Source organism: Vidua chalybeata, chromosome 3, assembly GCF_026979565.1.
Source record: "Vidua chalybeata isolate OUT-0048 chromosome 3, bVidCha1 merged haplotype, whole genome shotgun sequence".
Lineage (NCBI taxonomy): Eukaryota > Metazoa > Chordata > Aves > Passeriformes > Viduidae > Vidua > Vidua chalybeata.
The window spans coordinates 89,873,328-89,899,243 of NC_071532.1; the positions used below are offsets into that span (position 1 = coordinate 89,873,328).

The window sequence follows — 25,916 nt, forward strand, 5'->3', positions numbered from 1 at the left end:
GCTAAGGAAACCTTGACAAAGATTCACTTACTGACTTGGGAAACCAAATGTGCAGCAGCAAAATCACAGAAAAAAAACTTTAAGTTACTCTACAAACAGAAATTATTACCTTGTATTCTTGAGATGCTGACAGACACAACTTGGTGAAAAAAAACATATTTGCAGGGAAAAGGGGGGCAGAGAAACAGTTCTTTTTCTGGTCCACATATTAATGCACAAGGAAGCAAACATAGGGAAGAGTAGAAATAACAGGGGCAATGATATCCACCTCTCTGCTTCTCAGACATTTCTTTTCAGATGTTTTCTGGATGAACCCTTCCCACCCTCTCCCCTTAGAAGAAGGTGAAGAATTCTACCATGCATTTTGGTCAGCTTACAGAACAAAAATAAAACTAGTGAAGTAATTCCCTCAACACGATTCAAGTGTATTCCTTGTTTCTCATGAGGATATTTCACATGACTCTCATAACATACAATTCAGCAATAGTGCTGAGTCCTGCTAGTCATTTTCCTTCAAAACGCTACAGCAATTCTCTAAGTTGCCTTCTGTATTTTGAAAGGATTTTTATGTGTGTTTCTTCTGTTGGGTTTTTTCATTAACACCCTAACATATGCCATGTTCTACTAGCTTATTCTAGAATAAGAGAGGTTTTAAGTATGCTAGGAAAGACTGCAAATTAAACAAAGCCAAGGACTACTTCTGTATCTCAAAATGGAGATTTTAGGATGGATTAGTATATTCTCTAACTGGTATATTGGATCAAACCAACCAAAGAACACCTTTTATTGCTACTTGATAGAAATGGGGGTGGAGAGAACCGGGGTGGAGGGGGGAAGCATGTGCATCCAACACAAATTGCCTCATCAGCTTGAGAGAAATGCAGCAGGTCCACATATTTCATCATGCCACTTGCTGATATTTATCTTCCTCAGAAAGCTTTACATTTGAAGGGATGAAGAGAAGAGCACTTTTTGTCTTTTATCTCAGCCCATGGTAGGATTCCGCCCTGCCCCTCCCCGTGCTCAGAGGGGGTCAGGGGATTCCTACATACAAGTGGATGGAAAGTGGATGTCTAGAAATAAAGCCATCATCACTGTCTGACTTGTAGCCATGGCAAAGTTGGTAAAAGAACTCACCAGTATCTACTTAATTGCAGAGAAGCATTACAAGACCTGTAATGCAAAATACCTTTCAGACCACAGCTGCCCACAGTGGGAAAATCAATCTGAACTACCTGTGTGCACAATGAAGAGCTGAGCAGCAGAGTTGGGGTTTCCTCCTTCCATGGCAACTTCTGCTGGAAGTTTAAAGGACAATTCTTCTTCACCGTGCCAAGGTGAGGCTTTACAGCAGCAATTTCCTAAGGGGCATCACAACCATCTCAGCAACACAAACACCTTATCAGTGTTGAAGGATTATATTATGGCATCAGCACAGCCCACAGGTGATTCACCAGGAATTGGCACAGATCACTGTGAACTTCAGGACTTCATCAAGCACTGAAAAACACCTAACTAAGCAGCCACTGAGAGTAACACAATTCTCCTGACTTGTTTAGGCCTCAACTCAGCCCAAATCTAGCTTGATTTTGTATTACTGCCTTTATGTACGTAGTGAAGAAACATAATGGAGCTCAGACTAATATAATGAATTACACTAAATTAATGATGTAACAACCACTTTTATCTATGCTGACCTAACAGTTTGTTAATTACACACTCTGATGACTTCCCCCATATTTTCTCTACCAGAGGTACGGTCTAGCCCAGCTTTTTGCACTGATTACCAATTTTGTATCTGTACTTTGCATTGACACTACCCTTTAAATATAACAGGAATGAGCAATGTAAGCTGTAGGTACCTTCCACTGAGAGATCTTCCATGATCCTCCTCAACCAGATTCCTAAAGGAGAACTTTCAGAACTATCTGCTGGTAGAAAAGTTGAACAGGGCTCTTCCCATCAGTTTCACCTTCAATAGATTAGTTTCACATTCAGAACTGCAGCTCTACTTTTGTACCTAAAAAATCCTGCAGAGTCAACACTTACACGAGCAATGGCGCTATATTCCATTTATCACAAATCATTAATAAGGAACTGACAAGAAAAGTTCATAGGTTTGTGCAGGAAGCCCCAATAAAAATGCCTCCCTGCATTGCTGACAAGGCACAAAGTACTTAGGACACATACAAGTATATTTCTGTGGTTGTATTTCATCAGATTCCTCCTAGTCCAGCTAAAAACCCACAAACATATTCCTACAGTATATTTAGGCACTCCTGTAATATGATCCATGCACATTAAAAAAAAAAAAGAAAAAAAACTACAAAAAGAACCTTCTTTCTAACTTCAACTTCTGCTTGATTCCACCACAATGCCAAGGAGCCTAGGTTGGTTTTTGGAGTTATTTAACCCCCTCAGCTATTTCTTACAGGTATGGGATGTTATGCATAGTCACATGTAACTAATGGGAAAAAAAAGTGGTCTTTTTAAGCATCACAGGGCAAAAAAAGGCTACTTCATATATTATGGTTCAAGGAATAGAAGAGAAACAATAAATGGTTGCACTCTATTTACAGAAATTAATACCATATAACACCATGAACAGACATCATCCTTTACATTTATACACAGCAACCAGCTGGTGGTGAATTTATTATTTTTTTAAAAAATCAGAGAACCATGGGTGTCAATGGGATTTTAGTCAAATGCACATTAAATACCCCTGTAATATGATGTGTACAAGCCTGAAAGCCAACACTAAGAAGAAAGGTCTAGTACAAAGGGACTCCTGAGTTTGGTCTGTGCACAAAGCCAGCAAAAACTGCTGGAAGTAAAAATAGCATCCACACACAGGCTATGCAAACCAGTTTTGCTCTACTTCAGAAGTATAAAGAGTTCAGTCACAACAAGATGCAAACTTGTGCCTAGGCTTTTCAAAAGAAAAAGTCACATTTAACACGTCAGTTCAACTGAATATTTTTACTACTGTCTGAAGGAAAACCTAGCCACCACGATTACTCTTACTATGTAGAGCTGAAAAAAAGAGAGTGTATGTGAGTGCACTGAATTTCAAAAAGGAAAATGTAAGGCTGTTTAAGTCTGGGTATGAACAGAGAAACTTTGATTCAGGTACAAACAAAGGTGCTTTTGAAAAATTTTCTGGCTAGTGAGTTCAGTTTCTTGGATTCCAAGTTAGTAAGTGTCCACATAGCTTTAAGACGTAGCTTCCAGGTAACACTTCCCGTGTCAAACTCTACCAATCACAACTCACAAAGGCTTCTGAGTTGTCCAAAGTTTAAAGAACAAACACGGGGAAAAAAGCCCGTGGGTCCTCAAGTCAGAAGTCGAGCATGCCTCCCACTCCCTCTGCATCTGTGGAACCGCAGTGCTTCGCTGAAATCACTCTGATGGAGTTCCTCTGGCAAAATCTGCAAGTGCCACCTGGAGAGGCACACTGGTAGGTACCACTTCAAGGTCTCAAAACCATGTTGAATTGAAAGTGAATTCACCTTTGACAATAATACCAAAAATACAGTATGCATAAAACTCTGAGTACATGCTTCTAGTGAGAAGCAAAACACTGACAGCTGCGCGGGACTTAGACTGAGACACAGAAAAAGGCTTATTCGTCTCTCGTGTTTTGCACAACAAAGTTTCCAGGAGTAGAAGGCAGAAACGGGAACGCGGTTATCTGCTGGAGGGTTTTGGTTTTCCTATGTACGGAACAGATAGTATCTACCGAAAGGGGAAAAAGGGGAGGGCTGAATACCCTCCAAGGTCTCGTAATTCCGATGACGTGCATGTTAATCACAATATACACTCATGTCCTGCGACTCCGGCACCAACCCCCCTGCCCTCCAACAGGACCCGTCCTGCCGCAAGACGCGAGATCTCCAGGTTTTGCTCGAGAAAGCTCATTTCCCATCAAACTCCGGGGAAACGCTAACCTGAAACTCCGGCTCTTCCTTTAACTCCAAGGGCTGCTACCACAGACCCACGGCCCCAGGAGCCCCTCACCGCCGCCTCGCTGCGGGCGCTGGACCGGGGAGCTCGGCGGGCACCTGCCGGGGCAGCTCACCTGGCCGCCCGCTCCCATTCCCGCTCACCTTGGGCAGCTCGCGGAGCTGGTTGGCGTCCAGCAGGAGCTCCTCCAGGCTGCGGCTATAGCGGTAGATCTCCTCGGGCACGGCGGCCAGGGAGCAGTGCCGCTTGTCGATGGACTCCACATGGCGGTTGCACCGCCACAGGGGGATGCAGTGGAACATCGCCCCGCCGCCGGGGGCCGCGGGGCGGGCGCCGCCGCTCACCGCCGCCCCCTCCTCGCCGCCGGCCGCGGGAGCTGCTGCCCGCTCCGCCGCCGCGCAGCGCGGATCCCGGCGAGCCAGCGGCCGCAAGCCGCATCCAGCGCGCCGCCGCCACCGGCGGGAAGCAGCCCCGGGCGAGCGCGGCGGCCCCGGGAGAACAATGGGCGGGAGCCGGAGCGGGGCGGAACCGGGGGCGTCCCCCTAGTGCCTCTCGGCGGGCCGCTGCCCTCCCCGCAGGGGCATCGCGGGGCGCCGAGCGCAGCGCTGCCGGCCACCGCCGCGCATTCCCGCGCCTGACCCGGAACACGGGCGGCCGCTCCCGCTCCCCCTCCTCTCCTCCCCCGTCCCGGCTGACATCAGCGGGGCCGGGCCCTGCCGCCCTGCCCCGCCCCGGGCCCGGACCCGGCCCGCCGCTCGCACACCCCCCCGCGCTCCCGCCCCGGCGCCGCCTCGCCCCGGGCAGCCGGGGGCGGGCGTCCGCGCAACTTTCTGCCAAGGGAAAAAAAAAAAGCGGCGCCGGCACTGAGCTTCCCCGGCTGGAAGCTCGACGTGCTACCCAGGCAGAAGGGCTCGCACCGCACCCCTCCGCCCGGGGAACTCGCGGGGCGCGGCTCCCCCAGCAGCGGCCGGGCCGGCAGCCGCCCCGGGCGGGCTCTGCCCGCGCCCCGCGCGGCGGGCGGCAGCTGCTGTCGCACCGGCGGTGTCCGCAATCACTGGGAGTGCCGCGGAGCGGTTTGGGACGTTCATTTTACCGACTCTGGGACATGCCGATCCATACCTGAAGCGCCCGGGAACACCGAGCGGGAGCGTGCGCAGACCCCGCTCACAGTTTCTTTTCAATTGTTAGAACACTGTCTGGAAAGTAACACAATAAAAGGTATGGAACGCACTCTAGGTGCACGGCCGTGAGTAATGTTTTCTCTCTCAAATTGCATTGGTCTAACATAAAAAAAAAAAAAAAAAAAAAAAAAAAAGCAATGAGAAAAATATATGCTATCCTCAAGGCTTTCTGAAATATTTTTTTTAAATCCATTTTGAAAACGGCAGTCGTTAGGTCACAAGGGTTAACAAAGACCAATACTCCGGCAGTCCTCTGCCCGTGTTCTCTAGCTCTGGGCTCCGGCAGTCCCACTCCACACCCCTGTGAGTGGGGCGATGTGCTCCTGAGCTCTGATGGCAAAACAGTCTTAGAGGATCTCGTCTTTCTGGTTGCATAATAGCAATTTTGTAATCTATACAGCAACACAAAATACTTTTGAAAACAGGCAGTTAACATCAGCGCTGTTCTTGAAATATTGCTAATTTCTTGCATAATTATAATTGGGTGCAGATATAGGAATAGGGGAGGGGGGAGTTTATTGTAATCGTCTCTGTTCTTCAATCTCTACATGGTACCAACAATACTTAATCTTACAAAGTTGCAATGTATTTATTGTTGGGTTGTCAGCTGATAAATCTTACAAGCTGCACTTGTTAAATTTCTATGGGAATTAGAGTGATCTGCCTGTTTTTTGGTTTTAAAAAGGACATTTTAGGTGCTTGCATGCTGTTACTCTTTGCAGACCTACAAAACAAGAAACCTTAAAAAAGTCAACTTTTTCTTATAAATATCTTTTTAAAATAGCTGTCAGAACCAATAGTTTCTTCCTTCCATCAATATATTCAGTAATTACGAAAGAGCAATCATAAATGTGTTCACATGCGCTCAGAAACAGGGCAGGCACACACCAGCACTCCCGAGCCTTCCCAGCCCTGCAGCAGGTAATTAGATAACTTCGACAGGACAAAATCAAACCAAGCTGTTGTGCGTTGGCAGAGGTTGCAAAGACAGTGATGCAGGAAGCTGCCCAGCAAATTTCAGAGGTGGAGATGAGGAGCACCATCTCTGTCACAATTAGTGGGTCCCAGCCAGGGCCAGCCAGGCACTTCAGATGCACTTCTTGCAGTGGCTGGTGCAGCTGGTCCTCCCTGATGTCAGGCTGAGGAGCTAGGTTCAGAAAATCAATCTTCTCATGGCAGCTCCAACCCAAGATTTAACACTGAAGGTATTGAACCAGATGCAGGGAACATGGAGGCTCAGCAGAGATCAACTGAACAAATATTGAGGCAGATATAAGACTCAAACTGTTCACAAGGCTCTGTGACCAACTGAGATTTGTTGCCAAGATTGCTTTGCCTAAATTCAGTGACCTCAGTTCTTCTGTTCCTAGAAAACCCTCCGAAGAAGTGATACTAGAGAGGAACCATGCAGCAGGGCACACGAACAAGGGAGGGCTACTGCTGACTACCCTCAGTTTACCTAGGACATGCAATACTACAAAGGACTACATCATGGGGATGGGATAAATCAAAGCTTATGAAGCTGGAGAACAATGTGACTTGCTTATTTGCCAAATAGAAGGATGAACACATTGACTCCTGGACGCCAGCTCTAAAAAACAGACTGGTCAGTGGCACCTAAGGACCTCATGTCCATCTTCTGCTTGTCTGGAATCATTTACATTGTCCCACAGCTGACTGACAACAGGCAAGAGCTCTAGCAGTGGCCTCAGTGGAAAGGTTCTCTCACCATCTTATGCTGTTCTTTGTCCCGCCGTCCTCTGTGCCATTTGGGAGAAACGCCCAGCATCCCCTCCAGACAAAGAGGACTTCAGACTTCAGATCCCAGCACTACACTGATTGTCTCAGATGCTTGTAAACAGCTTAAACCTTTCTTCCATGACATGGACATAAAATCTGACATGAGATGTCACTTCTGCAGATGCTGTCATGTGTCTCATGACTAGGCCTCACTGTGACAAGTCTAGGCAGTAACAGGAAGGTGACTGACAATTGGGTGCGTCTGTGTACTTTAATGAAGAATAAGTCAAACTATTTGCATGTTTCTCATGAGTCTCAGGGACTCCAGGGGACAGAGTGATGGCAAGAAATCTTAATACTTATTTATGAGATCTGCCTTCACCAGCTGACACTCAATACAAGGATAAAGATCTTTCCCTTCTCTAAGGAGGACAGCTACTGTCATAGGATCTTTGATAAAATCCTTGGAAGCTTAGGAAATTAATTCAATGCTAGTGCCCCTGGCCCACTGCAGAGGTGAAGATACAGCCTGAAGCTATGGTGTGTAGCTATGGTGTGTGGAAATGGGCATTGAGGAAGTCAAAAGGCAAACCAGTACAATTCTTGAGGAAATAGTATTCTCACAGCAGAAAGCAACCTCCCAGGCAAGCACACAGTGTAATAAGTTACTTGTGTGTGTAGTTACCTAATATTGGGACAAGTTTTGGTGGGAGAGGTCTTGAAAAAAGGGTAAGAAAAGAGAATTGCTACACAATATAGTAACTAGAACCTATAGCCAGGCATTCAAGTTGTGCAAAAGAAGAGGAGGCCAGCAAGTTGCCAGGATTAATACTAACACATACCTGACAACCTTATTATTTGGGGCAACTGTGCCCCCCGGGGGTCGGAGCAGTGTTGCCATCTCTGATAGAAGCAGTCCTGCTGCATTACACATTTCCACAGCAAGCTAAGGTGTGGCTCACATGCAGAAGGAATTAAGGTGTGCTGGTCTCACAGTCCTGCAGGAGGATTACCTAGTTCCAGCTGCCATTTGATAAGAGAGGTAGAGCCACTACCTCTTCTGCAGGAGGAGTAAATGAGTGTGGGGAGCAGCTTTGTGCTTCTTTCCCAGCTGACTGCTTTCTTCAGCCTTGTGCAGACAAGGTCAGACTTCTACCAGCTCTGATTCAGAGGGGAACAGATTAAGTCTGCTCTCACTGTGAGATCACAGTTCACATATCTTCCTGCTATTCACACTGTGATCAGGGAACCCACATCAGGGCTTGTGACAGTCACTGTTGCCCCTGTTAGATGGTGTTAAGGTGCTCATAAACAAAGGTTGCAGCCGGTTATTTGCAGGACATACACAGCAGGATGTGAGCAAACTCTACTGCATGGCATTGCCAGCAGAGCTGTGTTGAGTGCAAAAGATCACTCTGCTGAACAGTTCAGTGCTTCCAGGACTCTGTTGGAAATGACACCAGGGGTACCAGTTATACACACAGTCACCTCACAGTTAAAACTTGGGAGACTGGTCATGACCAAAAAAATTAATGTCTTAAGTGCATCAAACAAAGAACCATCCTTCAGTCACTACCAGCCTGGTCTGGGCATATAGCCAAGAGCTTCAGTGCTGGAAATCTCAATTTCTCTTATTAGATACCATCATCCTGTGTGATCCTGAACAAAAAAATTAGGTCTCTGTGACTTACAAAGAACTCAGACAATGAAATGTGAAATACAGGCTGGACTGATCTCAGGAGTATTCCTGGAAGTTACAGTTTGGAAGAAGCAAGAGCAAGGTCATGCTGTAGCTCTCCCTCCTCAGCACAGCTCAGACAGAATTGCTTTCTGGCTTGTCAAAAGGCAATTCAAGCAAAGTACACCAAGTTTCAAGTTGAGATTCTTATTAAAAGGCCTAGAGCAAAGATATCCATGGGCTTGAGTGTGTGCAGAGGAGGTTAGTGCTGCTACAAGGAAAGCAGTAATAGTCAGAATAATCAGAATTTAATAGAAATGTACATTGCGGTATAGAGAGAAAACATAAAGAATGGATAGAAATATATTTTGTATCAGCAGAGTTTAAGTAATTCATAAAGCTCATAGTTCAAAATCCACTTAACACTAGAAAAAGTACAGTGAATAACTAAAAAAAAAACCAAAAAAAACCCCAAAAACAAAACTCACACAGATAAAATAAAAATAAAGCAGACCAAGTTCCTGAAGTCTCTTTCTGCATTCAGGACTTCTTCCTTCCCCCAGATTTTTAAGCCTTGCTATAAAGAGATACAGTGACATAGCACGGAGAATCCAGGGTAAAACAAGAGTATGAAAACAGAAAGACCCAAGTACTATAGCTAACAGGACTAGTTTTGGGGGTAAATAATTTAACTAGCACCGGATTTCTGCTGGAAGATTAATTCCCCAGCATCTCTGAGCAAATTAAACAGGAATATTACTGACCCCACTGTATTACAGCCTGTAGAGCTGTTGAGAGCCAGCCCCGGCAGGGTGCTGGAGGTAATTAGCACTGACATACTTCTCTTTGCTCAGTTTGCTGGCTGAGGACTCTGGTCTCATTTGTTCTTCGTTTCTATGTAAATTGTTTAGAGGAGGGCTGTAAAAACAGCAGGTAGATGTGACTCTAAAGCGTTCCATACTGATTACACAGCTACAGTTACAAATTATGGTTTAATCATCACAGGTACCACTACATCTACAAGGTCTTTGTATGCCTAGAATAACTGGTACAGGATCACATAATGTATTACTAGTACAAAGGCACAGCTAAGAGCCACGATGAATTATTACAGCCATAATACCAAGCTGAAGCGGCACACGCTCATGGCAGCGCATTTAACACATTCACTGTGGTTTTACAGTGTTATAAATAGCAATCACTGTGAGCAGAAGTTGTAGCATCTCCTATCCTCTCCACCCCCACCACCAAACAAATCACTCCTGTTAACGTCAGCTTTTATTTGAACACAATGAGCTGTAATCACATGAGGTATTACTTTGATTTAATCCTTCTTGCTTCAGTTTGGTTTGTAAGGAGTGGCCAGTCATATGTGGTTGCACTGTATCCAGAAGTTTCATATTTCACACCAACTTTCAAGGGCTGACACCCCTCATCTTCTTTGGCCAGAAGAACAGATAGATGTGTTCATGCAAATAAGGAAAAGACAGTCTGGCAGCTGGGATGGGCTTTTTACTTCTTTTTTTTCCCCCCTTCCAGTTGCTGGGCTGGCTGTGGCAGCTGATGGGTAGATTCTGAGTCCCAACCATTTTTTCAGGTTTTTGCTGTTTTCAGCTGGTTCCCTACAACTTTGCACAGCAAATTTGGCTTCTCTAACCACCATAAAGAAAGCAAGTAGAGACATGCATTCAGGTCTATGTTTATTTTTTCATATCAACACTGTGAGGTAACTAAATAATCCTTGACAGGATATAGTTTGGTGCTCGATTTCCTATGGCCAGCAGAAACAACCACACTGCTGGATTTGGCATAAAGTAAAAAGGCAGATACAAGCACAAGGTAGGTCACCCTGCCTATAATCAGCCCAGCCTCATGATCTGGGTAGGCATTAAACCTCACCGTCATTTCATGATCTCTATTGGCTGAATGATGAGAGACCCGTGGGCTTTCAGCATTGCAAGTGTCAGTCACTTCTTTCTTGGGGAAACTGAGCTGCTGGTTCCCACCAGTGCAAGGGTCACAACACAGAACACCACTTGGCATGTCAAGAACCTGTATCAGGAGCATTCTTACAGCCCATTTCATGGACTCATTGATGGACCTGGAGCATGTTTTATGGAAAGGAGGAAGAAGCAACTAGTACCAGGGCTAATGTAAATTTTACAGCAATGAAGAATATTTTGACTGGCTTGTAATTTTTTTAAACTCTGTGGTTTTTATATGTGGTTTCTTATTTTCTTCCTCTCAGCTGGAAGGGAATTCAGTGCCCTTACAACAGTCAAATGGGGTATTATCAACAATTGCACACACACAATTCCATATTTAGCATTCAGAAATGCAAGTTTAACGTTTATTCTACCCTTCACTAATTTCCTATATTAGCTCATATAATGTTATGTTAATTGGAAAGCCGTACCTCAATGAATTTTACCACAGAAGATTTTTTTTAATTTAAATTATAAAATACCATGTAATAAAAATGGTACTGATCTTCAGAAAAAATAATGAAGACATTTCTCCTTAGAGAAAGAGGAACTGAACTGTGAAAGTTGCTTATTTAAGGAATTAGACCAAGGACAAATAAAATGTAACAGTAATTATTTGTAATAACAAAAGAAAAATTATAGTAAGCCACTGCATCAGGCAAAATATTTTTTTGCCTTTAATCATGTCACAATAACAACTGGCATTAAAAGCAGACATCTGAATCCAGTGAGTTACCTGGTATGATGTAGCTACTCAGTAAGAATCACAACTGTCTTCAGAATGAAATCCCTTTCTGGAGAGATGTTATGCTGAGGACTGAAAGGTGAACTAACAGTCTAGGACATATATACAACAGCTCAATCTTACAGTTAGAAAAAATGCAGTTTAAGAAATCAGTTGCATTAAAAAATAAATATTTTTTTTAAAAAAAGCCTGCTTGCATTGTTGATAAAATGTCAGAGCTTGTGAGTCCAGTTTACAGTGCTTATTAATCAGCTACCCAGTTCTGTAAAGCCTGTGCTAAGTTGTCACAAATGATGGTTTTCAAAAGAATTTAGGTCAAGTAAGCACTTGGCAAACAGAGATACAGTGGTGAGCTAGTAAGTCCATGCACGCACCTCCAAAGCTCTGCAGGCAAACAGAAGGAGTAAATGGAAAGCAAAGTGGGCTAGAGCGTGACCCTTCAGCAAACTCCTAACTGCAAGGAACTTCCACCAGCCCAGAAGCTCAGCTAGATGATCACTGTAGGTCCTGTCACACGGAACTACTCTACCTATCCTTGTTCATTTCGTGAGAGAAGAGGTTTTCCAAGGTACCATGTGCTCAGTTAAGACTGTTTTGTGTTTCAAGAAAATATTGAAATTAATTTGATTGTGAGAACATCTGAGATGACTGCAAATGTGAAATGAGATGACTTGAAAATATGTGGACCAGAAAAGGGTCTGGTGCTTCAAGAAACAGACTTCTTCCAGCTGACACCAGAGTTGCAATATACATCTTGTCTTGCTCATTGTGGGAATCCTGGCATGGAAGCACTTCCACCCACTGTGGATACTGCTCAGCTTTAATTGTGAAATGCCCAGTAGTTTTCCAACCATCACAGAAACACAAATCCTGAGCCTGGACATTTTATTCAAGTTTTTAATTCTGTATTTCTATTCTCAGTTTTTAGCGCTTTGTCTTGGCACTGTGCAGAGGCGTAGGCTGACAAGGAGGCCAGACAGGGGTGAGAGGGAAACCCAGTCTGCTCTGCCATGCCCCTTCCAGTCACACAGTTGGCAAGCAGCAGTTTGTAATTTTGGCTGTAATTTTGCAGCCTAGCTGTCCATACCACTTTGCTGTGCATGGCGCCAGGCTCTTTGCTTGTGGCAGAGACTTGACTTCTCATCTCCCATTCCTTACCATGGGCTTCCTTGGTTTAGGTTGTCCAGATACATCAGTGCTTTCAGGTTTTCCTATATGTCACTTTTCCTCCAACTTTCCCAACACAGCCATGGTCATGTTGTGGCTCACCCTGTGTCTCTTCCCAGCAGGAAGGACAAGCTGCCTTCCAGCAAAATCTCAGCAGGAATCTGATCACAGCATAAAGATGTTGGGCCTAATATAGATGTAGCTGTATGATGCAGTTTTTCCTTGATTCTTTCAATCTCCTACTTCAACCCTGTGCATCTCCTCCAGGACCACCATGAGATCACAACATTTATTTTCTGGAAGGTGGGAAGCTTTATGCTATATTTTTAATTGATCTCAGGGCTGCAAGCTGAAAACAGGGAAGTTGAGAGTACACAACAGCTATAAATAAAGCCAAAAGCATCTTGCCCTTTCTAGCTCCTGGGGATACACTTAGCACCAAATGGGCAGCTTCTATCTCACACACAATGCCAAGCTGCTGCAGGTTTCCTATCTTGGCTTCCCTGCTAACTTTCCTCAGCCAAAATCCTCCTCACCAAAAACAAAGGCCCTTTCTGTAATCTGGAAACCTCCCTAAGAAGCAAAAGGGCACCTTTTGTCCTTCTGTCATCAGGAGCAATGGGAAGAGATTATAATCTCCATCATTAGCTAGCCCAGTACTTCCTTCTGTAAGATCTAGTTTCTACTTGCTTGCAACCTCCCCAAACTGTCACGACAATGTCTTCTGCCTTACATGTCTGGCTCAGATTCAGGTATTTTAAGAAAGTTTCAGCTGAAATTATTATCTGGTTCTAAGAATACACTTAGCAGACAATACAGTATGTGTATCTTGAAAAGATGCACAGTGGTTTTGCTGCTGTGGCCATTTGCTTTGGACAAAAAAAGAGTCTTTTTACCAAAAAGCAGCAAGCTCAGCCTCCTGCCACCAATGGGCCTTTTGGTGCCACAATCATGAAACTTGTCCAAGATTCCTTTGGGGAAAAAAAAAAAAAATCAGTTCACAAAGGCCCAGCAGCATGTGCATGTAACAAGCCTAGTATTTAGCAGCTAAAAATCCCACAAATCCTCCATGGACTGTGTCATGCTGCCTGGGCTGTCCAGGTGCTGCATTAAGCATCCAGCTGGAGCAAAACACTGTTTCATTAACCAGCTGAAGCAGAAACAAAATTCCTCACAGATCTGTTGTTAACATAGCAGGAATTTTTATCTATATAAGGACTATAGATGTGTGACCCACAGCTTGGTGTTGTTGCACAGTCAGTGATCTGGGATACAGAGCACCAAACAGGGAGAGTCACAATATGTTTGCTCAGTGTCATCCCTTATAATAGCTGAAATAAAAAGAGTTTATTTGGAGTTCAGCCTTACTGGCTGCATCCATGCTGCTTATTTTTAGGTAGATTTGTAGCCCAAGCAAACTACTTACTTTGGGGATTGCTGCCATTTCTCAAGAGGTAAATCCTGACTGCAGCCTCAGCTTTAAAGGGCTCTGCACCTCCCTAACAAGCCGTGTAACAGTTCAGCAACTTCCATCTGTCTTGTCAGTCCTACCCTTGGCTTCCTGTAGAAAAAATGTCTCTGGCTCATTTCTAGAAAGGACTAAGTGTTGCCCACTTGATGAACAGATACATATACATATGTAGGCAGCCTGAGTACAAGCTGCTTAAAAGGAAAATTTGCACCCAGGAGTAAGGTTTCCTAGCCTGAATGGAGATGTATCTGTAAATGGAAATAGATCAATTATTGATTTTGAGCTGCATCAGGGCTTTTGTACTGAGGAACAAAATCCTCTGTGTTTGCTATAAATCTAGGGTTTGCTGTTTGCAAAACCTTTAATCTCTTTTGATCACTCCAAGTTAAATCTCCAGTTTTACAATCTCTAAAAGCAGCACCCAACATCATCTAAAGAGCTCTTCAAAAGCCACAAGAGGAAAGAGTAGGTAGATCCCTGCACAATTACAGCAGGCTTCAGCTCTCCAGGGATGACCATGAGCAACAGAAGGAAAAGTGGAAGTGTCCAACCTCAGTACATAGACGCTGGACTCCAATCCCATTTCTTCTTCACCTGTCTTTGCCACCACTGCTTGCATGGCCCACAATGCCCTTCAGAATGACAGAAAGGGATCAGTAAGTCTTCTCCTAGAGGGAGAAGGCTGAGCAGTCTGCAGGCTGTCACCAGTTCCTAAGCAGTTTAGGAGCTGTGTTTTCTGAGAGACAATCATTTAGCCTAAGGTGAGCAAATTTCAGAGCAGTATCTCAGTTTCTAGGCTAGGGAAATGACTTCTGATTCACTCCCACAGCCAAGTTAGTCTCCAAGAGTGGAGAGAGCTCATTTCCAGTCAACCATTTCCTGGCTCCTCAGCTGCTGGCACAGCTCTGGGATGGAAGAAGTCCTGCAACACCCATCTTCTTCAGAAGCTGCTCTTTGCTCTTCACTGTGTCTGCAGAGCAATCTGCTCCTACCACCCTTGGCTCCACTTCCCCTCGTTATGGAAATGTAAGCACATAACTTGGGATTAAGGTAACAGAATTGTGACAAAAATTGTGTCATCCAGATCTGCCCATGGTGGTTTTTTCTCTGTCTTCCATCTTCTGAATCTTTCACATGAATTTTGAAAGAAATTAATGAACACTTGTTCCAGAGTCCAGAAATCACCCCAGTTATTTAGCTGGAGCAAATTCCAGGACTGAGATTCCTATCAGGAGCACCCCAGGCTTCTGCCCACCTGAGCAGCATGACTCCCTTTCCACAGTCTGCATGAAAGAATGCACAGGGAGTGAGCAACTTTCCATGAGCATCTACCAGTCCTGCAGAGCTGCATGTGGAAACTTAACATGTTCATCTGTTTTTCTGAAGCATTCACCTGGTGCTGAACTACTGAGTGAGGAGATAAATAAATGCATACCTGGCATCAGTCATCTTAGGAGACTTCAGCAGCTACAGAGGCTGACTCCTGCTGGAGACGTGCCTTATGCACCAGCCTGGTAAGAACAAAACTACTGTCCTGGTACATGAAGGGTAGGTATCTAGTGTAAGTGTATCCATTTATACCAGAAGGTGAGTTTCCCTAATGAAGGAAAGAAGCCTAGCCTTAATTTTTTTTCTGAGTTTGTCTTCCACTCACAGTAAAACCTGCTTTGAGAATGTCAAACAAATGTTTAGAGAGCACAAGCTGCTGCCTTGGTGGTTTAAGGGCAGCTTAAATTAAAGAAATAAAAGGCAGAAAGCTAAGAGAAGTAGACCTTTTTTCCTTGAAATTTCAAACTGAAAAACATCAGCATACAGATTTTCATTAATGTGTTTTCCACATTTCATGGACAAACATGAAGCCCACATGCACTACAGACAGCCCATTGTCAATACTTCTGCCAGCTCAGATTTTTTTAAGTTGTTGAAGGGTGTCTGACAAGCAGTGTCAAATCATAATCAGAAGACAGGATTGTTTGGCAATGAGGATGATGCCATTAGAGCTGCAAGAATGAGGAGGCTGGATGAGAGCTTTAGCTGCAGGGGAAGCTTGGGCTGAGAAACGCCCTCCATGATGCTGCAGGCAGGGGAGCCTGCAGCAAAGGAAAGGTGGGTGATGATGGCTCATGAGCTGCAGGAGAAAGCAGGTCAGGTTGGACGGGGCTCTGAGCAACCTGGTCAAGTGAAAGGTGTCCCTATCCATGGCAGGGGCATTGGAACTAGACGATCTTTGAGGTTGCTTCCAATCCAAACCATTCTATGATCCTGAGAGAAGCAAAGTTAAGCTCTCTGGGCAGGTGTAGCTACACACACAATGTGAATACATAACCCTGGCAAAGTCTTTATGGGATCAGACAATCAGGACGCCTGCAAGCAGAGGGATGTACCCTTGAGAATTCACAAGAACTTTGAAAAACCAAGCTGCTGTCCAAAGCCACAGGAAAAACTGCAGTAAATTCCAGCAAAGGCAGCACTAGAAAAAGGAAGAAATGTAGTGTACTTCTCAGTGTTTAGGAATGCAAGTCCTGCAAAGCAAGGTGCTACATAAATTATTCTTAAGTCATTAAAAAAGCCACAAAAAACCAAGAAAATAAGAGAAAAGAAAGTGAGAATTGAGAATACACGTTCTGCATGCAGTAGTATTATCTTGATAAGTGAAACTGATTCCATTGCTACACAGGTGGTAAGCTTGGAGTTTAGCAACACCCAATACACACAGAATGTTTTTATGCAATGCTCTGCAAACTGTCAACAACACGTGGCTTTCCAGCTGATCAACCTTTGCAGACCTTTGAAAATGAGGACATCCAGTGGCTGAATATTATAACTGGGATTTTCATCAAGGATTTATGTCTGGGGTAGAATCTCACCAGTTATGCCGAATTTTTTGCCCTTCACAGAGACCTGAAGTAGGTCATGTGTGGAGCAAAGGCTTTTTACAGAAATCCTCTGTGCTAGAGTGAATTCTACTTAATTACAGGGCTCATGGTTGTAACAAACTGAGGCAAGCTCCAATCACTCCAAGCTCCAATACCTGGAATATTGTTTCACCTTTCTTTCTCTGCTTCCCTGTCAATTTATATTTTAAAACAACCAAACAAAATAAAAACCCAAGTAAAAACAAACAAATTTTAAAAATGCAAGTTTCTATATCCCATCATGTTTCTAGTTTGGTCTCTACATCTCTTATTTAGCAACAGAGAGTAAACATGGCTGTGAGTTTTAGAAACACTCAGCACCCAGCCAGTCCCTTTGGAACCAATCTGTACAGCAAGTGTCATACATCATGCTTTTAGTAATTTTGCCTTAGATGTATCAATTTGAATATTTACACCTAGTTCCTATATTACAAAAATATTTAAAGACCAGTTGCAGTAATTAATCTAAATTCTAAATACACAATATAGGAGAAGAACTAAAATAATAATAGATCAAATTCATGTTTTCCTGCCATGAAAGTGCAGTAACACATGACTCAAAAATATCACTATCTAGGACAAGAATATTGTGCCTTGTACAGAACATAGGAGAAGCAGAAGGAAAATATGAAAAAAGTAAAGTAGCAGCTAAAGAAAATGGGCCAGTAGAGCTTTTGCACATTTGCAGGCCATGAATTCCCCTGGGGAATGGCCTGTGTAACATGTATAATATCACTGTCTGCTATAAGAAACATTTCATCCAACATTATGCACTAAATTTCATTTGGAACTGAATGTTGCATCTCGGAATTGCAAAATTGTGCTGAGTTTCCAGGATGAGCTGGATAAGGCCAGCAAGAACAAAAACCCTTACCTTCCTCAAAAGCTGATTTGAACAAATGTCACTCTGGACTGTATCTACATGCCCCAGAGTAACCCCTTGAAGATTTTTCAGGTAGTGCTCCATACAATTCATACCTCTGAACCAGCAAAGCCAACTACTTAAAAACAGAGGGGAAAAGAGCACCCCAGACCTCCTCCCAATCCTCCACCAATCCATTTCAATATGGAGTGCATGGTGCACTCTCCACCTTTTGCTCCCCCTGCTTTTTTCTGGTCTAGGCTGATTGTAGTTGCACTGATTAAGTCTCCCCACCTAGACAGATGTACCCTGCTTCTCAGCTCACTCCAGCACAAAATGTCATTGCAATTTCAGCCTATGATACACTATAGCCTTGTCTTCCTCTCCCCTGCACTCTCTCCAGTGCCAACCAGCACTAATGCTCATGCAGGCCCACTATAGACAGTTCATGCAAGCTGATTCAACTAGAATCCAATCCAGCCATCAATAGTAGCTGAATCTGCTCTCTGAACTACTTCAGTTCCCAATTCCATAGGACAAGTACCAATTCAATATACTTTTCATCAGTTGCATGTTTTTAGACTCTGAGGCTACACTTTCAGTCTAAACTTAAATCACTTAGACAATGATTAGGCTTAGACTTTAGGCTTATACCACTATGTCAGAAACTGAACCCAGTGCCCTTGTGATCAGCAAAAGAGAGGGCTTAGCCCTGAAACTCCCCAGCAAGACAACTCTCTCACACTTTGCCAGTGCTCTTGCCGCCAAGCACAGGCTGGACCATTTCCCAGAGGGCTTCAGGTAGTTTTCACCATCCTGAACCACTCTTCAGCCTAAACTTCTTTAGTTAGGCTTCTACTAACAACAACAAAAAAAGCTCTTCTCCTTTGCCTCCTCTTTTCCAAGCTTTCCTGTGCCTTGGTCCCATCTGTAGGGTAGAGATCAAGCTTGCTGATCTTGTGGGAAACCAAACCAATATGAGAAATACAAAGAAACAGACCTGTTTTTTATTTCATTGGTTTTGAATGCTGAATCAACACAGCATATAGTACACGAGCATTAGATCTGATTGAAGAAAGGAGCTGGAAATGTTTGGTCAGCAGTTTGGGAGTCTATTTTTACCAGTTTGGCTCACAGCTTAGTCAGAAAAACACTCCGCTTGGTGCAAAGAAGGTGCCAGGAACATACAGCAAGAGGAGAGACTGTATCAATGCCAGTTTTGATCAGTTCACATTGTTCTATCATAGACTTGAAAATTTTATAGCTTTTTCATTTGGGAACTATATTTGGAGCTCATAAAAATAAAATGGTGAGCAAAAAGTGTGCTGGGAAGTACCAGGAATTTACTTTCTTTGACAGAGAGCTGTAGTGTTCACAGACTGACTCTCCTAGAATTATAACACATTTTTCTTCTCTGGCTTGGAGCTTATGAAGAGTAGAATGAGAATCCCACCATGGATTTCTGGACCCTGTATTAAAAAGTTCCTGAATGATAGGTGGTATTTCGGGTGGCCATGCCTGCTGGCTAACAGCATACAAGCTTCTGCTGTCTTTCACACATTGTAATGTGGAAACAAAGAGCATGAGTGAGAAACTCAGGTTATTTTTCTCCCATTTACTCAGTGTTCTGTGTCTCTAGTATCTTATATATTTTCTGAACCATTAGTGTCATACTCAGCTACTGGATTTTACATTGTGTTGAGGAAAACAGTGCACTAAGCAAAGTCAATTCAAGGTTCCCAGTCAAACTGAATTGCTCTTTGTTCCTCCACAAAGGTTATTTTAATTATATAAACTTCACAGAGGAGCTCATGAGGCGCACCTAAATTACAGACAGCAGGCAGGGACAAGGGGAAAAAGTAGCTTGGAACTCTGAAAGGTGTTGCAATCTGTGCTAAAACTGGCAAAACAACTGAACACCAATACCAGAAGGTGCTTTTCTTCCTTCAACAGCACTGTTTTTCACAAACGTTTTTTACATAGAGCCCTGCCAGCTCACAAGAGCTTCATCCTGAAATTAGAAAGATCTTTTCAATTAGCATAGTTTTATGGCTAGATTATCTGGGCTTTACACAAGGTATCTGCATTTCATTGAATTCATTATGAATGCAACCACAAAGCATGTACTTATTTCTCCAGAGGCTGCTTTAGATTATATGTTGACAAATTATATATTGACAGGTTACATGATGACAAGCAACTCATCCTTGCATTCCTTTCACCAGCCCATCAGACAGAAACCTCAAAGTACGCAGGCTGAAAATGACAAAACAACCACATTACTTTCCACTCATGTGTCTAATTTGCTTTCAAAGTGCCTGTTTTCATCTGAGAGGCATAAAGGCAAAAATTTTGTCATCCTTTCTACTTCAAGGTGAAAAATGTAAGTACTGTAAGTAAAAAAACAACAGCAAATATGTATTTTGATTTTTCCAATAGTACAAAGTTTATAGAGCCATTATTGATATAAGAATCAACCTTAGATGTCTATGGAGGTGACTAAATACTCCCCTCTTCTACTTTTTATGGTATAAAGCTGTTCTTTTTGGCTAAAATATTCAGAAAGTTATGTAGCAGCTATGGCTCATTCTCTACAGAATAAAAATATAAATAAATAAATCCCTATTCTCCTTTAATACAAACCGGATGCTACAACATCATCATTTTGTCTGTATCAGCCTGAGCCAGTGATCTGGGTTAATCCAGTTGTCTGTAAAATAACCCATAAAATATAAGAGAGAATTCCTGGCTATTTCCTGCTGAGGTTTGAAAATAGTGAGGCAACATATACTGTGTTTTGAAGAGATTCATCCATACATTCACCAGATTAGCTTACAATTTTGAAGTCCTAATGGATACAAGTTTCACTTAACATATTGAAAAACAACAGAAGTATATCACAGACTTTTGGTTTTCCACTTTATTGATAATGGATTTTTTAATTGGACTTAATGGACTGTGAATATTGCAATTCATCTGACTGTTTGAGTGCATATTGCCATTCCTATGTTTCTCAAGTTCCAGCACAGTTTCTAGAATAAATCCCAAGTGCTGCATATTAGCACAGATTTAAATGGTTCAGCTTCACAGCTGTCGCCTGCTGACCAGTTATGGAATCAACCTTTGCACAGCTACTCATCCACTGACACCCATTCCACTCCAACACAGGCACCACAGAGGCATTAATAAAGAGATAGGATCTTGCCCTGATGCTCAAAAAATAGATTCTGAAGAGATTATCCAAGCAATGGAAAATTAGTTTTTCTAAGTTCAATCTGCATGCCCTCCACCGCCCATCCACTGCAGTGTTTGGAGTCAACATCTCCACTCAGATTTATTCTCCAATCAAAGCCTGGAGGACTTCAGAAGATTATGCCTATTAACATTCCCCTAAAGTAAGCATTACTACCTCTCTGTCCTGGCAGCACTGGGTTTCTCTGACTTTCTGAAACACTCATTTTTATGTAAGCTTTATCTCATGCAAGCAAGAGATTTTTAGATGACTTAACAACCTGCTCTATTTAGAGCAGGTAAAAAGAGGATCAGTATAAAGGGCCAGTGAAGCTCCCCATGAAGAGAAGCAGTGAGCCTCATAGTCTGTACACAAATACATTACGGCATATCTTGAAACTAATGTCACACTCCATCAAACTTTTGTGCTTAATTTTCTGTAGTGGAAAGTGGCAGGCCATTAGCAGCACACTCAAGTGAATTGCTGGCTCTCCTGAATGAAACCTGGAGGTTTGCTGCCTGCTGCAGCCATGCTGCCAGTCACCAGGCTGGACCGCAGGGACTGGTGTGACAAGAGGATTTATTTTACATAGCCCAGACAGAAAATGATGGTGCTCTTGCAAGGCATTTGAAGAAGTCTTCCCTCTAGCAAGTCTTCCTCTTATTTAACAGGGACAAGTGACACCTGATTAAATTGCAAAAATGCAAGCACAGACATTGCTCTCTGATCTTTGTAGACTGCTGTGTTGAGGCCACCAGAGCCATATGTGGTCTCATATGGAGACCAACAAAGTTACTACTGCTTTGAAGTATCTTGTCTCCACTAGATAAAATAGCACAACGTTCTTCCTCTGTGAAAACAAGAAAAAAAGCAGTCTTTTTTTAAACCTGCCAAAAGGCATGGGAGCCAGGGTTAGGTGAGCAGAGGACAGCATGTTTATCACTTTCAAATAGGCACAGCCCACTCATTATGTGAGGCTGTAAGCAGAGCTGCAGACAAGCACTATCTGAGAGCAAGGGGCAGGTTTTGGGCAAAGAGAAAGCTCCCTTTTTTTGTCAAGTCCCATTTTCAAACACAGGAAATTACTTTCTAAACCTGAATTTGAAGCACCTGCTTTCAGGAACACAAGTACCTATTTCACACTTAACAAAAATCAGCAAGTCAAAGCGCAAAGAAAACAAATTTAGCAGATTGAAAAGTATGAACAAACACTTGAAGACAGCAAACACATCCTCATTTTTGGGATTGTTTTGGGATACATTAGCAAGGAATAGCTGCATCTCTGAAACTAGGAAGCTTTAATTTCCTGTTGGAGTGTTATGAAAAATAAAAAATGCCACTGGAAATACATTTATGGAATTATCTATAATGATGAACAGGGAATGGTTTTGATGTTGGAACTAAACTATGGTGAAACCCTTAAAAACAAGAAAAGCATGCATGTGCAACACAAGAGAAGGCAGAGTACACCCTAGGGCTTCTCACAGAGACATTTCTTTGTACAGCATTCTATATGGCATCAGGAACTGGAGGAGGAAGGGTTATGATAAAAATAGGAGGCACAAAGACAGACTGCAGGATATGGGTGAACAGAGGAGGTTGGGGTGGGAGGGCAGGTAAGGACACAGCAGGCTTTGGTTAAAAAAGAGGTAGAACCAAAAGTCGCCTTACTCAATGTTACTGGGAGAGCTGTCAAGGCACAGCACTACACTAGCATTTTGGATGACAGACTGAAAAAACTTTATATTATTCTTGACCTCTCAGAGGTTTCTCAGATCTTTCAGATTTTCCATGCTTGTGGCTTGGCATCTGTCTTGAGGAAATAAACCCTCTAAGCTGCACACCAACATGCACACCAACATTCTCGGAAAGGGGCGGAAATGACCCAAACAATAATTTTCATAATTGCCCAGAGGAGTTACAGAGTCCAACTGTATCCAGCTTCAGGAGGAATCAAGGACCTGGTTCTCAGAGCTCCTTTGCAGCACTTGAAACCCTCTGTAACAATCCTTCCTGGGGCATGGAGCAGCCACCACGAAGGATGGACAAGTAGGGACAGGAGCCATGCTCCAAGAAGAGCACAGGAGATGGGATGCACAGCACCCACCCAAATCCTTACCACCCTCAGGACTGCAGTCTTGTGGTGACACTGTTAGCCTTCTGCTGTTGGAATTCTTACCACATTCTGTTACCTGATAACTACCTTAGAAAGACTGAATAACCTTTAAACTTAGGTAAGCAGGATGTATCTCAGAGCATAATAAGGAAAAGGCAGCTCTTTGCTCTCTCCCCACAGGTAAGAGCCCTAACTTCCCCAGCATCAGCATGCTGACAGAGAAAGCAGGGAATAATAGATGGGCATCCAGGAAGACAGTCAGCACCCAAACAAAAGTGTCTTCTCTCCAAGGGAAATAGCAGTGCCATAGGAAATTGTCATTTTTTGAGAATTATAGCAATTCACTCCTAGAAGAAAAGCATTCTCAAAATAATTCAGCAGATTATTATAAGCAAGGGATAAGAGATGAAGCTTCTTATTTTAGAGCAATGAGAAAAATACTAGTGAAAAAGAATGGCTGTCTTCTCACTGACCAGCTCAAAGATATCAATGGGTTTTAACTACCAAGAACTAAGAATGTAAACAGCTGCTGCTAGTCACAGCAGCACTAAAAACATGGTCTCTTACATCTTTAGTTTTTCACTTAAATCTTCAGAAAAATTCTTTCTGTGCGGTAAGTGCCATAATTTTGAGAAAATTATACCATGTTTTCAATGCTTAACACTAACTTATACGCAAAATATAGCTCAGTCTTATTTAAACAATCTAGAAAAACACTTCATACATTATGCATGAGTTCTTCCACAAAGATCTTGATACAAATTATAGCAAAACAAGATACACTGAGTGTTGAAAGTTTTGATAACACTGAATGATTAAATAACTTCATAGTAAATCAAACTCTAAGGTTTTCTTGAGGAAACTCTTTCCTACGCTTCTCTTGCCAGGCAAGCCAAAGAGATTCAAGCTCTCAGTAATGAAGAACATGTTGCTGTACCAACAGCAGAGCAAACACAGGTACAGCTTACTACAGCTCTCCAGATCAGGAAACTTCTGGAAAAGGCATTCAATACAGACTTGAGACATTTCCCTTCTTAGGGACCCATATCTTGCTGAGAATGTTAACTTTTAACTTCTTCTTAAGACCTGTAAAACCTTTTATGATCCCAGTCAACCCTGAATGTACTTGGCATCTGCTGTTCCAGGTGGATCCCTATAAGTCTATAAGGCCTGACAGAACTCATCTAAGAATATTTAAAGAGCTGGCTGATGTCATCACAAGATCTCTCTCAATTACTTTTGAATGGTCTTGGAGAATCTGGAGAGGCTGGCAAATGTTGGCCCAGTTTTCAAGTGCAAGAAGGATGAACTTGAAAAGTACAGGAAAAACAGGCCTGGCAGTGTCTCTTCTATAACTGGCAAAATTATGCAGAATATTAGAAGTTATTGAAAAACACCTGAAGGATCACTCAGTCATCACTCACAGCCAGCATGGCTTCGTAAGGGGAAAGTCCTACTCATCAAACCTAATTTCCTTTTACAACAAAGTAGCCACCTCGTTGATCAAGGGAAGCCAGTTGATGTAATCTTGGATTTCAGCAAAGCTTTTGATACTGTCTCTCAGTATCCTTCTGGACAAAATGTCCCGCACTCAGCTGCATAAACACATCATGTGATGGGTGAGCGACTGGCTCGTGGGTCAGGCACAAAGGGTGACAGTGACTGCAGTGACACCAGACTGGTGACCTGTCACTGGTGGGGTTCCACAGGGCTCCATCTTAGGCCCTCTGTTCCTCCACATCTTCATAAGTGACTTGGATGCAGGATGGGAAGGGATACTGAGCAAGCTTGCAGAAGACACTAAATTGAGGGCAGTTGTTGACTCCCTTGAAGAGAGAGAAATGACAAATTAGACAGCTGGGCAATCACCATCCATATGAAGTTTAACAAGGAAAAGTGATGGATCTTGCACCTTATCAAAGAAAGGAATTTTAAATGATGCCAGCTAATTAATCAGCTGGAGATCAACATCCAGGTCACAAATGAACCTTGTGGCACAGAGATCTCCTTGTTATAATGAGGTGCCCAGTATATCAATTTTGCTTTTTCAGAGCCACATAGAATACTTTTCTCCTTACCTATAGAGGGATTGCTACCTCTGGTCAGGGCCTGTGATCTTCCATCCCTCAACTGCAGAAGCAAACTCAAGTTTCAGGCTTTCTGGAAATCTGGAGAAGCTGCTTTGTGCATAAGCTTTTTGGACTTCTTTAAAACATTTCATTCTCTTCATGCTTTTCTAAACACCTAAGCCCAGAACTCAGCTGTCCACACGGCCCAAGCATGATACCAATGCTCTGAAAAGTCACACTTTAATACACCACTTTAGTGGTTATCTAAAATTTGAGACAGACTAATTGTCTAACTTTCAGACTGAAAGATCTGAAAAGTATTAAAAAGCATATCAACACAGCTAACTGTGGGACAACTAACTTTCAGACTGAAAGGTCTGAAAAGTATTAAAAAGCATATCAACACAGCTAACTGTGGGACAATGCGTTTTGCAGAGAGCCATCTACAGCACGTCATGGGAGAGAAAAGCTGAGAGCCCTGAGCATTGTGAGGAGCTGTAAGGAGCAGAAGTGCCTTGTCTGGTGAAAGAAACTCACATAATACACAGAGCTAGATAGCATAAGGAAGAATGCTTCAATGTGTGCCCCTCAGAGAGGTCAGTAACATGAAAAGGGGGAATATTGCTTCCCAATCTGGTCTCAGCAGTTTTTTCCCCATCTTGCAGGTTAGATTCCTTCCTTCTTCCAGAGGCCAGCAGTAGTTTGCTCCTCTTTATCTCTGCCTGAGCAGCTAAGTTTCCTGCTTCTGAAGCAGCATCTCTTTCTGCAGCCTCAGCAATTCCATAAACA

At 43.1% G+C, this 25,916-nt stretch overlaps 1 protein-coding gene across 1 annotated transcript in view; it reads right to left on the bottom strand.

The window, feature by feature from the left end:
• LRRC1 (leucine rich repeat containing 1) overlaps positions 1–4,572 on the bottom strand; it is a 70,136-nt gene extending 65,564 nt beyond the window's left edge. The window contains exon 1 of the mRNA XM_053939523.1: positions 4,110–4,572. Coding sequence (XP_053795498.1) covers positions 4,110–4,268 — 159 coding nt within the window. The 5' untranslated portion in view covers positions 4,269–4,572. The remainder of the gene's footprint in view (positions 1–4,109) is intronic.
• Positions 4,573–25,916: the final 21,344 nt, after the last annotated feature.